At 36.7% G+C, this 16,003-nt stretch overlaps 1 protein-coding gene across 5 annotated transcripts in view; it reads left to right on the top strand.

Moving 5' to 3' along the window:
• The window catches only part of DDHD2 (DDHD domain containing 2), a 65,163-nt gene extending 49,602 nt beyond the window's left edge, over positions 1-15,561 (top strand). For 2 of the 5 annotated variants that reach the window (XM_025049900.1, XM_006916304.3), the window contains exons 7-18: positions 2,747-2,882; positions 4,745-4,953; positions 5,205-5,272; positions 6,088-6,210; positions 7,243-7,338; positions 8,367-8,495; positions 8,599-8,754; positions 9,011-9,113; positions 9,254-9,424; positions 9,821-9,980; positions 12,944-13,055; positions 13,487-15,561. In XM_025049900.1, the coding sequence (XP_024905668.1) occupies positions 2,747-2,882; positions 4,745-4,953; positions 5,205-5,272; positions 6,088-6,210; positions 7,243-7,338; positions 8,367-8,495; positions 8,599-8,754; positions 9,011-9,113; positions 9,254-9,424; positions 9,821-9,980; positions 12,944-13,025 (1,433 nt within the window). In that variant the 3' untranslated portion in view covers positions 13,026-13,055; positions 13,487-15,561. The remainder of the gene's footprint in view (positions 1-2,746; positions 2,883-4,744; positions 4,954-5,204; positions 5,273-6,087; positions 6,211-7,242; positions 7,339-8,366; positions 8,496-8,598; positions 8,755-9,010; positions 9,114-9,253; positions 9,425-9,820; positions 9,981-12,943; positions 13,056-13,486) is intronic. The other 3 variants (XM_015592881.2, XM_015592880.2, XM_015592882.2) reach the window with 3 other exon arrangements.
• The last annotated feature ends 442 nt before the right edge of the window (positions 15,562-16,003 follow it).

Below are 16,003 nucleotides of genomic sequence, written 5' to 3'. Positions count from 1 at the left end.
CATTTAGTTTATTTTCTGGCGTTTTCTCTTGTTGTTTCATTCATGGCATGTTTCTTTGTTTTCTCATTTTATTAGCCTCTCTGTGTTTGTTTCTATGTGTCAAGAATATTTGTTTCGTCTCTCAGCCTTGGCCAGATGGCCTAATGTGGAAAGTGTCTTGCGTGCCCCCGTGGCACACTCTCCCTGATCCCTTGTGCCAGGAGCTCTGGATGTGACCTTTGTGTGGGTTATGTGTGATCTTCTGATGTCACCAAGCCTTTATTGTTGTTAGTAGATCAGTTGCTGGGATTAATGTTCAGGCTGACTAATTGTGTGAATTGGCTGAACCCTCAGGATAAGAGTTGTTGTGTCGGGGCTGACTCCACTGAGTGGGATTTGCCCTAACAGGCTAGTGTACTTGTTGCAACCACCTTGTATGTGTATCCCTACTGGAGCTAGTCAAGAGTTGCTCCGTTGTGGTCTGGTGCCAGCCTCCAGATGTGTTGGTTTTGTGCCCCCATGGGAGGGGCTCCCCCATAGGCCAAGGTAAGCCGCTGCTTTTGATTGCTCAGGGCTACCTGGTGAGAACTACAAAGCAATCCGCTGATGGTTGTCTATGCTGGATCTATAGGTAAGTGGAAGAGATACCTCTGTAGGCAGCACTCAGTTATCCCCTGTCCCTGACCTATGGCATTTTAGCAGAGGGACCAGTGCTCCTCAAGCCCTGATACTGCCTATCAGCTGCTCGTAAGTCTCTGAAACTGGATGAGCCTCTGGGTGATATGTGTGTGGGGTGGCACAGGGACCCTGGGAGTCTCCTGGGTCTAGTGAGTAAATTTCCCCCTGCCACTGCAGTGTCAATTTACATGCCTTTGCTGTCTCTCTGACTCGCTGTACAAGTTTCCACTCGTAGCAAGGTCAACTGCTGCCTACCCCGGGCTTAAATGTGCTACTCCAGAGCAGGGGCAGCTGCCTATCAATATGCAGTGGGCACTTTGTGTACTGGATGAGGCAGAAGCTCAGAGAGTCAAGGGCTGTCAGGCCAATACAGACCCCTGCAATCCTCTTAAGAGATATCGCAGCTCACACAGGCAGCAGTGGTCTGTCCACAACTGTTTTTTTTGAAATGCGCTCACTGTGCTAGCCAAGATCTGTTGCTTGCTCTAACTGCTCAACCCCAGAGCCAAGCAGGGCACAAGAGGCTGCCTGTCAATGGGCTGCAGGCACTTTGTGGCTTGGGTGAAGCGGGATCTCAGGAGACAAGGTCCGTTCTGCCAGTACAGCCTTAGTTTTACTGCAACTTCTGTGCCTGGGCGTTCCTGCTGTAGACACAGATCGCAGTGAGACACAGATCGCAGTGAGACACAGATCACAGTGAGACCTGCTGTCAGGGGGGCTTCCACAGACCCCTGTGTTCCCTGGACACAATATTGCAACTCTTGAAGTCAGCAAAGGTCTGCCTGCCGTTGATTTCGGTTCAGTGCCCACCCTGTGCCAGCCAAAGTTTGTTTCCTGTGTAGATTAGAAGATCAGGGGAGGGGAAGGGCAGGGCTGTGGAAGTTCACTGTCAGTGGGGCCCCTAGGGCAATTTTAGGTAGGGTGGGGTGAGGTCTCAGAGAGACAATGGCAGTCAAATCAATTCAGCCTCAGTCTTGCTGCAAATTTGGTAACTGTTGTGAGTTCCTGAAGAAGACCCAGCTCACAGCAAGACCAGCTGCTGTCTGAGACTAGCCCAAAGGTCCCCGATATCTGCCCAAGTTTGTGTTGGCAGCAGCGATCTGCCTGACCCTATCTCTGAAATGTGGCTCACAGCAGCTGACTGCTGTTTCTGGGATTAGAAATGCAGCTCTCAGACCAGAGGTTCCCAATGGCCCTTTGGGAGGGGTCTGCACAGTCAAGCTGGTGAGGTCTGTAGTTTGCCTGGTAGGGGGACCAGACTAAGGCACAATGGTGGCTGCCTTTCCAGCCCTCGTTCAGACACCAGGCAATGGATGCCTTTTCAGAATGAATCCTGTGTGAGCCTCTGACCCACTGCTGGCATCCAGGGTGAGAGTCCACAGGTCAGAAAACCTTTGCACGGGTCCTTCAAGGGAACTTCTAGGGGTTCATTCGCCTTCCGTCTCACTTAGATGGTCGGAATCCCCTTCAGTTTCTACAGTCAAAATTATTGGAATCTCTTCTTCCCTGGGCTGGGACCCTATGCTGGAGAGCCCCTAGATGAGACCAGGACCCCCATCTCCCTCAGGAGAGCCTCTGTAGCCTTGTTCTCCCCGCCTCCCCTCTTACCCTTGGCGAACTTTACCACCTGTGCAGCTCTAGCCCGATTCACAGCTTCGCCCCTCCTACCAGCTTCGATATAGCTCCTTTATGTTATCAGATGTAGGTGTTATGATTGGCTGGACTTCAGGTAATTTTCCACGTTGGTTATTTTATAGTTTGGGTGTAATTTCAATGCGGTCCTGGGAGGAGACGAACCCTGCTTTTACCTAGTCCGCCATCTTCCCTCTATCCCTCAACATAGAAGTTTTGAAGTTAGCTTTTACTTTAATGAAATGTTTTATGTAGTAAAAGCAGGTTCTGTATTAAAGGAACAGCTTTTCTTATATGCAATGATAATTTTTCTGAATAACACTTTGCTGTTTTTTGACTCAAGTAAATACATGTTCTAAGCAAACGTAGATAAGAGTATAATTATGTGATCGGTTGCATCTTAATTCTGCAAATTCATTGCTTCACTATTGAGACATAAATTAATTTTCTTTTTCAGTTAATGATTTTCGCAGTGTTTCATTGAATCTGCTACAAACGCATTTTAAGAAAGCCCAAGAAAATCAGCAGATTGGAAGGGTAGAATTTCTTCCAGTGAATTGGCACAGCCCTTTGCATTCTACTGGTGTGGATGTGTGAGTAATACCATATATCTTTGAGCTGTTAACTGTGATTGCAATATATTATCTGATCATTGATATGCTTAAGGACATTTCTGCTATAGCTGATTATATATTTAAAATTTTGTTCAGCAAAACTTTTTTTGTATTTATGTCTTTTTCTTAGAGATAAATTATGAAATGCTAACTAATCCTTTGGTTTAAGTAGTCCAGGTTAGGAATAAAAAGCTGTGTATATTTTCTTCTAGTATGTTTTACTGGCTCATTAGTATTTACGGTGACATCTTTATTATTTCTTTAGCATTAAAACCAAATATCGCTTTCTTCCTATAGTGTATAAGCATTTCCATTTTTAGGTGTCAAAAGCCTACCTACCTCAAGATATACACAGTATTTTGTTGTTCCTTTTGTGATCATATTTAGATATTTGTCCAAATTTGGTAAAAAAGGAAAATCCCCAAATTATTAGCATTTATAACTTGAGGTATAATGGTACAACAACTTTTAAGTGATGGCTTTCTTAAATTACAGGCCCAATAGTTTTGTTTGTAAATTTTATGGTGATGTCAGAGAAGCCTGCCTTATATAAAGAATATTCAGCTATGGGTTCTCCAGAAAGAAGTGTGTTCATAATATAGTTCTAGGATAGAACTCGGAAGTGCTTCTCTGGAAGATAAAGGACGTAGTCAGCATTATTTCCATGCTGGTCTTGGAAATTGCTTTCTTGATTCTGTTTCTCAGTTCTTAATGCTGCTCTACGATTTGAGCATATTCCATGTGCCACATGTGCCATTGTGGTGTTCCTTTTAATAGGTATTGAATTCACATTCTTTCATATTTAAGCTCATGCTCAGAGGTGACTAAGGTCACCTAGCCTTCTCTAAACTACAGAAACTGTTGATTCTTTGAGGAATCTTTCTGGGAATTTTGAAAAAGTTTTAACTGGAAGTTGATTTAGACAATGTCAGTATGGTTTTCCTTTGCAAGATATGAGTTCTGTTTGCCTTGGCATATGGCAATCTTATGTTCTTTCAGCTTTTAGAAATTCTGCATTGAGAGCTGATTCCATTTACCATTTGACTTGCGATCAAAAAACTTTAATGTTGAGAAAGCTAGAAAACTTCTCTTGTATCTTTTGTCTTTTTAAAAAGCTTTTTATTATAGAGAATTCTGTACACAAAAGTAGCATATATAATGAACCCTCATGTACTGATTACGATTACCCACCCACAACAAGCCTCAGCACATGGCCAGTCCTGACCCATCCCTATTGTCACACCCCTGTCTACTGCCCATCCCTCCACCATACTATTTTTGAATCAAATCAGATATATCATTTCATCTGTGTTTCAGCTTGTATATCTTAAAGGACTTTTAATAAAATATAACTATAACACCATTATGACACCTAAAAAGTTCTTAATGTCAGCAAATACAAGAGTTCAAATTTCCACTTGTCTAATGCCATTATTTATATATATGCATACATACATATACATACACAAACATGAATGCACACTATACACATTTTAAATTTAGATCCAAATTAGGTTCATAAATTGCAAAAGTTGGTATGTCTTAAGTCTCTTTTGATCTCTTGATTACCTTTCCATCTCTTATTTTCTTGTAATTTATGTATTGAAGAAACTGAGTTGTTTGTGTTATAGAGCTTCTTACACTCTGAATTTTGTTGATTACATCCCTTTGGCTTCATTAAACATATCTTTCTGTCTTCCATATTTCCTATAAATTGATAGTTGCCTCTTGTATCTTTAAATATCTAAAGTCAAAGCTTGGAGGCTAAACTAGATAATAACTTAGATGAGATTATGGAATGTATTTAAGTTTTCTGCTTAAAATATCTTTCCTTTTTTCAGAGATCTGCAGCGAATAACCCTGCCTAGCATTAACCGCTTAAGACACTTCACCAATGACACAATTCTGGATGTCTTCTTCTACAATAGCCCCACCTACTGTCAGACTATTGTGGACACAGTTGCTTCTGAAATGAACAGAATATATACACTTTTTCTGCAGAGGAACCCTGATTTCAAAGGGGGTGTATCCATTGCTGGTCATAGTTTAGGTAACAAATGAATTCTCTGTAACTAGAGAGAACTGTTACATTTTTAGGACACCTGTTTTTGAAGTACAGTGTCTTTTATCAGTATCAAATTCAGAGGGTTTGGAAGGGGTTGAAAGGGTGGTGGTGGATTGGAAAGACTCCCTGCTTTGTAGATTTTGCTACATGGGTAATTGGGTTATTACTCTTACATAAGACAACAGCTATTTAGTGTTAATGCTTAGAAATTGTCCCTTCTTCTGTTTTACTTATAGGTTCGCTTATATTGTTTGATATCCTAACAAATCAGAAAGATTCTTTGGGGGATATTGACAGTGAAAAGGTAATTTAGATGTTCAGATAGGTTCTCTTTTAATTTTTCTTAGTAAGGATTTTTAGGCATTAGACTTATTTTTTGTTTTTTGCTTAGTTTAGTCTTATAACATTACATTTATGTTTAATAGACTTGTAATTATGTCATTCTTGGATGATAGAAGCAAGATAGTAATATGCTTCTACAAGTATTTGCCACATTCTAAATAAATATAGGTATCATATTTTCCATTATAAATATGCACTACTGGTCTGTTATTAGAATTATAAAATCTTTGAGCTGAAATGGAGGTTGCATATGATGAAATGAATGAATTGGATGTAAATTGATATAATTTATAGAAGTTTTGTTTGAAAGGAGTGGAAGGACTTGATGCTTAAACATCTTTTAGTAAAACAAAGTCCTATGAATACTTTTCTATTGTGCAATACTGTCTTGTATTTTTTCTTTTTACTTAAGTGTCCTATTTCTCCTGTTGGACTATGAGTTCTTCCAGGGGAGGGGCTTTTTGTTTGAGATTGTTTTACATCTTAAACACTGTTTTTCTATTAAGAACTCAGTAAATGTTTTGTTAATGAAGAATACTTTGATAATCATTCATTCACTCATTCATTTATTTAAAAACATTTTCAGCTGAAGTTGCAAAAACTTAGAGATCAATACCTCTTAATTTATATTTTCTATAAATTACAGTTCATTTAGTCTTTAAAGATACATCTCTATGTGCAAATCATATAGAGTACATTTCTTTATTGCAAAATAGCATAAATAAAAGACAATCTAAATAAATTTAGAGAATATGAGCTTTACAATTTAATTTTTAGGACTTGCCAAATATCGTTAAGGATCAAGGAGACACACCAACGCTAGAGGAAGATCTGAAGAAACTTCAACTCTCTGAATTCTTTAGTATCTTTGAGAAGGAGAAAGTAGATAAGGAAGCTCTGGTAAAAATCTTTTAAAATTCTATGCTATACCATTTTCAGTATTTTTATTGCTTATCTTCATCATACTGCTTACTAAGAGCCTGCCCTTTAGAAGCATTTTAGCCATAAACACTTATCATTAGTAATGTTCTTTAGCATTTATGTGTTTCTCATCATATCAAATGATCTTTGCTTTGTGGGAGTTCAAAGTTCAGAGGAGCCACATTGATAAACATATAGCAATAGAGCAAAAGACTAAAAAACAGCACAGCTCAGAAAACACGATAACAAGAATAAATGACCACTAACTATTCCAATTCTTATTTTCTGTTTTACTTTCAAGAGCTTTACTTTTGATACTCGCTTTTTTTTTTTTTTTTTTTTTGCCACTTTTGTTGTATTTTTTTTCAGGTTCGCGATAACATTCATTCAGTAGGTGTTTAGTAAATGCTTACTATGATCAGGCATACTATACCAAGTACTGAAGATAGAGTGGTGAATAAGACAGATAATGATTCCTAACCTCGAAGTGTTTATAGTTTACCTGAAAAGACATACATTAAATAATCAAACACATAATCACAGTTGTGATAAGTTCTAAGTAGGAAAAGTACACAGTGGTATAAGAACGATATTAGGATGAACTCACCTAATCTGGGAGTGTGAAGGAAGACTTCCCTAATCAGATGAGTAGTGCTTCAGCTGAACTGTTAGTCTGTTAAATGCTCTGCGTTTGCTGTATGTTCTTACTGGAAGTTAATACCTAGCTCTGTAGGTTTTTTTTTTTTTTTTACAATACAGCGTTACCTATATTACTATAGCATTGATATTGTAGTATTGATACTTTTTATTTTTCTTTAGCCTCTTTTATGTTTAAAGAGTATAAACTACTCTTTTTCTCTAAGTTATTAATAATGTACCACTAGGGAGCCCTAGTAATATAAAGCAAAGAACAACAGAGTGCTTACACCTTATTTTTCTCAGAGAACAGGACATTTAATTGGTTTTATTTTGCCTAGAAATAAGAAAGATAATTTGATTTTCTGTGCTTAGGCTTTATGTACAGACAAAGATCTTCAGGAAATGGGAGTTCCCTTAGGACCAAGAAGGAAGATATTAAACTACTTTAGGACCAGAAAAATTTCAATGGTATGTGCTGAATATAGCTTATAGTATTAAATACTTTTTGACATCCTTGTATCCTTGTGCTTTATGAGGTGTTTAGGGAACTAAGCAATTTTGTTAATTGATCTTTGGCTCTCTTTAAAAATTAAACATGTTTATTAATATCTTAAAAATGTTATTAGCTTCAGAAGTCTTAATCTCCCCTGGACTCCTACCATTCCATTTTTTTATAACTGCTTTATTGAAATAAAATATACATCACATACCACAAAATTCTCCCTTTAAAGTATACAATTCAGTGGTTTTTAGTATATTTAGAGTTACGTAACCATGACTACTGTCTAACTCTAGAACATTTCTAATATCCAAAAAGAAACACCACACCCCTTGTTCCTCATTTCTCCCTCCTGTGAACCACTGACCTATTTTCGTATGGATTTTTTTATTTTGGACATTTTATGATAGGGAATCATGATATGTGGCCTATTATAATTGGCTTCTTTCACTTAGCGTAATGTACTCAATGTTTATCCATGTTGTAGCACTACTTGTACATTTAGTTTGTTGGCTACTGAATTCTTTTCCAATTCTTAGTAGTTATTTTCCAACTTTTTAGCAAGTTGCTTAGTTATTATTTAAGGCCCAGTATTTGCATCACTTTCTATAACCACAGAGACATTCTACTTGCTTTAATTAGAAAAGTATAGCACTTCATTAAATTCCTTAGGAGTTCTCAACATTCTTTTCCACAATGCTCCACTGTTGTTTCCTCTTATGATGGTTGCCTGAAGTTTCAACTGCTGCCCAAATGGCTGTGTACAGCTTTTATCATTTTAGAACATGTAGGGCTATCAGTTCATAATTTAAGGCAACTTTTGTTTTTTTATCATGAAGTTAGATACTTTATCTTGTTTTCTGAGACTCTTCCTGGAATTATTGACTATCGTTTCAAAACTTTCCCCAAGTATCTTTTCAAACCAGTAGAAAACCATGTAATCGTTTGAATATTTTTACTACATAGCAGCTCCACAGAACTGTTTTTTATTCTTTAGGGTATTAATAGACCAACTCTGCAATCAGATTCAGGGGTAAATGTGTCTAATATCCCCAAAGAATCAGATTTCTGCAGTAGTTCTGACGGTACTGGAAATAATGACTATCTGGATGTTGGCATTGGGCAGGTAACAATACTAACTCTTTTTGGTCATTTTAGTGCCTGCCACTTGTATATAGGAACAGAAGTAACTTTCGTTAATGAGAGATGCTTTTGTTTTCTCCTTGCAGGTGTCTGTAAAATACCCCCGGCTCATCTATAAACCAGAAATATTCTTTGCCTTTGGATCTCCCATTGGAATGTTCCTCACCGTCCGAGGACTAAAAAGAATTGATCCCAACTACAAATTTCCAACTTGCAAAGGTTTCTTCAATATTTATCACCCTGTAAGCAATGGACAGCTCTTGTGGTTTTTTTTACCTGAATATTAGGGTTTATTGATAAAGAGCATATGATTTTCTATTGTGTTGATTTACTTTTTAATATACTGTTCTGTAGTAATGAGATAACTTACCTGGAATCGATGGTGCAGAACTGTACATTTTTTAAAAATAAGCTTACAATTATTCTTGCCTGATATACAGTTCCTCAGACTACTTTTCTTCAGCAGAGGTATATGTAGCTATTGTTTTTCCTATGCAGTTTGATCCTGTGGCCTATAGGATTGAACCAATGGTAGTTCCAGGAGTGGAATTTGAGCCAATGCTGATCCCACATCATAAAGGCAGGAAGCGGATGCACTTAGGTAAGACTGAATACAGAACTTGTTAATTCCAGACCTTCTGGTCAGTGCAAACTGACTGGACTTCATTCACTTTGTTTAGCTGTGTTGGAGCCTAAACTCATTGTAAACCATGTAATGTTCTTTATTCATATGTGTTTCAGAACTGAGAGAGGGCTTAACCAGGATGAGTATGGACCTTAAGAACAACTTGCTAGGTTCACTGCGGATGGCCTGGAAGTCTTTCACCAGAGCTCAATACCCTGCTTTACAAGCTTCAGAAACTGCAGAGGAAACTGAAGCAGAACCTGAATCAAGTTCAGAGAAACCTAGTGGTCAGTGACACTACACATTGATTTTCCTACATCAGGCCAGATAAGGACTCCATAGTGTATAGTTCTTATTCTCCCAGGGACTTCTTACTTTGCCCTTATAACTGTATAGGACTAATACTATGAGTGCTAATGTTCCTTCGGCTCTGCTAGCCTTTTCTATCATCTAATAGCCACAAATTATGGAAAAACATTATTTCTGAGAAAAAGTGTCAAGAGAAGCATACAAAATCAATGTGACTTAAGGAGAAGCTTTAAGGAGATTGAGAGTGGGAAGATGGGAGAGAGCTTCCTGTATAGAGAGTAGCTCATCTTATGGTAAACTTGGAGTCTGAGGGGAAGTAGGGACAACTTGGAGGGCTGGAAGCTTTTAGGTTCTTATCGTTCCTCCATATCCAGATATTAACACAGAAGAGACCTCTGTGGCAGTTAAAGAAGTCCCACCCATCAATGTAGGAATGCTGAATGGAGGCCAGCGCATTGACTATGTGCTACAGGAGAAGCCCATTGAAAGTTTTAATGAGTATTTATTTGCTTTACAAAGCCATCTATGCTACTGGTAAGTGTTGTTTTTTGGAGTCTAATTGTTTCACAGTCTCCAGGGAACCACTGATCTGCTTCTATCAGTATAGATTAGTTTACACATGACTTATATAAATGGTATCATACTATATACTCTTTTGTATGGCTTCTTTCATTCATCCATATTGTATGTATCAGTAGTTCCTTCCTTTTTATTGCTGAGTGATATTCCAGTGTATGAATGTACCACGATTGGTTTATCCATTTACCTGTTGATGGACATTTGAGTTGCTTCCAGTTTTGGGCTATTACAAAACTGCTGTGAACATTTATGTACAAGACTTTTTATGAACATGTTCTTTAATTTCTCTTCAGTAACTATCTAGGAGTAGAATGGCTGGTAAGAATATTTTTAAAAGGAATTGCCAAACTGTTTTTCTGCCAGCAATTTCCATTACCATCAGCAGTGTTTGAGAGTTCCAGTTGCTCTGTATCCTCGACAACACTTGATATGATTGGTTTATGATTTATCTCTTAGCCTTTTTAAATGGGTTGTAATGGTACCTCATTTAATTTGCATTTGCCTGATGATTAATGATATTGAGCATATTTTCATGTATTTGCTATCCATACATCTTTGGTGAAATGTCTGTTCAAATCTTTTCCCCATTTAAAAAATTGGATTATCTTATTAAATTGCAAGAGTTCTTTCTATAGTTACTAGTCTTTTTCAGATATGTTTTATTCTCAGGATGTGGTTTGGTTTTCATTTTTCTCGCAGCATGTTTTGAAGTGCCAAAGTTTTTGATTTTGATGAAGTCCTGTTTGTGCTTCTTTGACATATTTAAGAAATCTTTGACATATCCAAAGTCCTCAAGATCTCTCCTGTGTTCTAGAAGTTGTATAGTTTTAGCTTTACATTTAGGTCCATGATCCATTTTGATTGAGTTAATTTTTAAATATGAGGTGAGGTAAGGATCAAGGTTCATTGTTTTGCATATGGCTATCCAGTTGTTCTGGCAACATTTGTTGAAAAGTTTATCCAGATGGAAAAACCATTAAATTGCCTTGGCTCAATTTTGTTCTATTTAACTAATTGTCCATCTTTAAGACAATAAAAGTCTTGATTACTGTAGTCTTGTAAGTCTGGAAATCAGATATTGTGTTCTCCACCTTTATTCTTATTCAGTTATTTTAGCTATTGTAGGTTCTTTGCATGGCCATAGAGGTTTCTTTTAGAATGAGCTTGTTAATTTCAACCCAAAAAAAACTTTCTGGGATGTTGTGATTGCATTTTATCTATAGATCAATTTGTGGAGAATTGACATCTTAATAATACTGAGCCTTCTGATCCACAAACATGATATCTCTCAGGTCTTCTTTAATTTCCCTCAACAATGTTTTGTAGTTTTCAGTGTATGTGTCATGCACACTATAGTTTTAAATTGCAATCCTCCTGTGCTCCTGTTTCTCTTCATACGGAATCTTTTGCCTTTTACTAAAAAGAAAAAAATGCATTCCTCCTATTATGAATAAGGTTGAAGCATCTTGATATACATTTAAGGACCATTTTTACTTCCTTTTCTGGGAGTTACCTGTACCCTTTATTCTCTTTTACATTGAAATGTCGATTTTTTTTTATTAATTAGTTTGCAATATGAGTTGCAAATACCTTTTCCTCAGTTTGTCTTTGACATTGCATACACTAGATTTTGCTAAGTAGAAAATTTTTATTTTTATATAGTCCAATTTGTTTTTTCCTTTTTGGTTTCTGGAATTTGTATAATACTTAGACCTTTCTTATTTTCCTAAGAATTCCTCACCACAGTTTATTCTGATATTTTACAGTTTCATTTTTACATGTAAATCTTTGATTCACTTCAGATTGGTCCTAATAAGATGTAGATTGATCCAGGGAGTTTTCTAGATGGTTACCTAGTTGTTACAACACGGTTAAGAGATTTGAGATTCTGACTTTGTTATATTGAATATCTATGTATATTTAGGACATCTGAATTTCCTGTTCTTTTCTATTGGTCCATTTTTTTCTTATGCACCAGGATCACACCATTTTAATATCTCGTTTAGCTAAGCCCCCCTTGTTGGCATAGGAGTTTCTAAACCTGAGGTCTGTGTATGGAGTTTGTGAAGGATAGAAAAAGTTGAATCCAATGAAATCTGTTTATAATTTTCAGTGTATATGTATATGTGATGTTTTCTGGGGAAATAGCCATAGGTTTCATTAGATCCTCAAATAGATTCATGACTCAAAATTTGAACCACAGATGTTTGAGCCACATATCCTTAAGGCAATCCTTCGTGAATGTTATTTTTTATTTAAAAAAATATAAAAAAATTTTTTTCAATTACAGTTGACATTCACTCTTGACTTGGCCCCTTCATTATATCCCTAGTTATAGTTTTGTCCAGCTAGCCTTCAGGTGGTTCTCCAGGTTGATGGTTCTATAATTTAGTTGTAATTTGTTGTGGTTGTGGGAGGAGGTGAGCACATTGCTTACATACTCCACCATCTTGATCAGGACTTGAATGTTATTTTAATAATAAAGTTTCTTTCAGAACGTAGATATAAGTAATTGCTTATACACACACACAGTATTATCTGGAAGATGCATGAGAAATTGATAACATTGCTTCTCAGAAGATGGGAACTAGTGGTTAAGAAACAGGTGGGAGGGGGACCTCATTATTATACCCTTACATATCTTGAATGTTGAACCACATGATTGTATTATCTTTTTTAAAAAAGTAAATAACATTTAAAAAATTAAGGTGAGCAACTGGACGGCTCTTCCATATTGTCCCAAGAATGAGTTCTATGGAAAGGGAACTGTTCTTAAGTCATTTACTACTAGCTTTTTTATGTTACTGAGTATAATGCTAGATTTGTTAGAAGGTTACCTTCCAAACTACTGACAATTGCATCTAGTACAAATGTTAGCTCTTTTTTTTCTTTTACAACATACATTTTTCTCTTTACAGGGAGTCTGAAGATACAGTATTACTGGTCCTCAAAGAAATCTACCAAACCCAGGGTATTTTCCTTGATCAGCCTTTACAGTAAAAATGAATCATCTATGGCCGGCTGCTTACTGTAAGTTTTTCAATGACATATATGCAGCATAGTTCCTACATATTAACATGTTATAAGGCACTATGGAGCCTCAGTCTCCTTATATTTTTCTGTTGCCTGTCACCAAGATCTAGGTTATTCATTTTTAGAGGGACTCTGGTTAAAATTCACGGGGAAAAAGTGCAATAGCCAACTTAGAGAAAGGTGTGTGTGTGTGTTGCTAGTGATATGGTCCAATAACATTTGTCACTGTTAGGATCTAAACTCAGAAGCTTAATGGTTTTGATTATCTAAGAGTTACCACAGCAACAGTTACAATTTAAATTACAAATGGCCCATCTTTAGATTTAAATTACTTGGCTTTTTAAATATGTAAGCAGAAAGGTGGCATTCTCCCTGGGTGCCTTCTAGTTGTGACTGCATGGTGACCTCTTTCCCCCTCTCTCCCCTAGACAGACATTGAGGGGTCCTTCCCCAGAAAATCCACCTGGTTTGTTGCTGCAGTTTTCCTCTTCAGCTGCATCACTTCTTGCATGTTGGTTGCCCCTTACCATTGGGGTCGTTGGAAGATAATCTTCCATTTTGAAAGTGAGTGGAAAGCAAAGGGAAGACACCCTATTATTACTACTGGGTTCATATAAGCACTTGCCGTTTTTATTTCATAGATGGGGGTGGTTTGCTCCTTTAATTCTTTGATGATAGTATATAGGTATCCTACTTTTTTGCTTATTACATGAGATGGTATAAATTCTGTTTTGAGTTTGATATGTTTTAGGTTGGTAGAATTTTTTTCTAGGAAATGTTCTAGTTTGGAAATAGACTTGAAATTCAGAAGGCATTTGGGGTACACTTATCTCTCATTAGTGGTCTCTGCATTTGAAGGCTAAGTGGATATGGAAAAAAGTGTCAGGCAGTCAAAATCTTTTGGGCTATCTTTCTTACAAGTCCTATATGAAGTCTAAAATGTAGCTTAAAATAAGTATAGTTTATGCTCTACAGCTGACTGACAGATTTGTTGCTATGAATCACTGTTGCTGTTTATTGTTTTTACAGCCATTTGAGCTTCTCTGAGAGTCTAAAGTGGACCATTTAGTTCACATTACATGCATCTTTATAAATCGAAGATGTTATATCTCCTACACCTGCCCTTTGATATCATACTTCATATTGGGAGACTAGATGAATATCTGACTTAACTTTTGTTCTTTAATTGAAGGTGAAGCTATAAAGGCTGACAAACCTGAAATTGCACAGCCTTGACAGACTGGTGCATTTATGGTGAAATAGAATTTATGTAAGTCACCTGCCACATCCACTTGGGTGATGGTAGCATTGTGTGTCCTCTTTAAAAACACTTTGTAAACATCATTGCCTTCTCAGGTACCCACAATCCAGAATGCTTATTTAAAAGGCTCATGGCATAGGCATTGTTGGTTGAGCAGGTAGGTTTGGCTGAGGGGAAATTTTTCTTATTCTGAAAGAAAAACATATGCCTGCAGGGGCCAAGGAACAGCTATTGAAGAGTCAGTGTCTGAACATACAAAGTGAGATGTACCTTGAAGAAGGTGGGTGAATATAGACTAATTTTTTTCCAAGGCATCGGCTCACCACTGTGCTAGAGGTTATTTTGTTTTTCATTGGTCAGTTTGTTTTTGTCTTTGCAGTTTTCTTTGTGATACACTCCTCTCAGATTCCACAGCCCATTGTTTATAGTGAGGCATAGCCAGGCAAGCTGTGTTGTTTTTTATGTTTTTTGTAAATGTATCATGGTGTCCAAAGCACTGGCATTTAACATTCACTTAAGCCATCCCTTTCTGGAGAGAAAAGGGAAGGTTAATTCTTACTTAGAGATGGTAGAAGTAAGGTTGGGGTATAGGTCAGAGCCTGGCCTTTCCTTGTCTGTCTGATTATCGACAATTGCTGACTAAACCACTAAAAAGTTTCAGATATGTGGAATATTTTCTTTACTACATAAATTGAGTTTGAAGGGTTACTGAGAATTAAGTAGCATTCAATATATATTAAAGGGAAAGCTTTTGTCAAGTTGTTTTCAAATTTAAGTTTACTTTTCATATTTAGCCAGAATTGGTACTATTTAGGAGTAACCAAATGATAAGCAAGAGTGAGTCCTTGTAACCAAAGATGAACAGCATAACTCTGGATAGCTAGATAAACCACTGCTAAGAAATGTTTCTTTTCTGTGGTATTATCATGGTTGTATATTACATGGGTAATAAGCTCGATTTAAATCCTTTATTTAGTGGTATATCATTTGCACTATTTCAGTTGTATCATGTGCAATCTGTTGACCAAGCCTATTTTTAAACTCTGATAGAGTATCATTTTATACATATTCCCAACTGCAGAATTGGTATTGCTTAGCAAAAGAGATTTGTTTGCATGGAAAGATTAATAGCATTGATTAGCTTTCTAATATTTTGCACTTTTTGAAATGTCTGTTTTTTTATGTGATTATATTTAAAACTCTAGTAAATATTGAAATAAAACCACATTGACCCATCGCCTACCTTTACCTGGTTCATCTGTCATAAAGAAAATCAATATAATAACCATTTTCTCTTCCTCTATAAAACAAGTTTAAAAAATAAAAGTTTTGGGCAAGGAACATGACATTCAAGTTTTTGTCCTTTGACTCATGGTGTTTTCATTGTCCTAGGCAGGTGTAGTTCAGAATTTAAAGCGTGGCAGTTATGAGGTAAATATTGAGCCTCTCTTTTGGTATTTATAATCGTCAGCCACTGCTATAGATAGTTGAGTCATTTATGTGAGATGGGGAATCCAGTGTTTTACTTTGGAAATGTTCCAGCTTTCAAATAGTACTTCAGTACCAAAAAAACCCACATTCACCATTTTATTTGCCTGTCACATTTACTGAAGGAAAAAGATACATTGAAAATGTTATAGAAAGAAATAAGGTCATATTTAACCTCAATAAAGAGAAAGGTAGT

The sequence above is a fragment of the Pteropus alecto genome, unplaced genomic scaffold (genome assembly GCF_000325575.1).
Source record: "Pteropus alecto unplaced genomic scaffold, ASM32557v1 scaffold24, whole genome shotgun sequence".
Lineage (NCBI taxonomy): Eukaryota > Metazoa > Chordata > Mammalia > Chiroptera > Pteropodidae > Pteropus > Pteropus alecto.
This window is presented reverse-complemented; position numbering and strand designations above follow the sequence as displayed.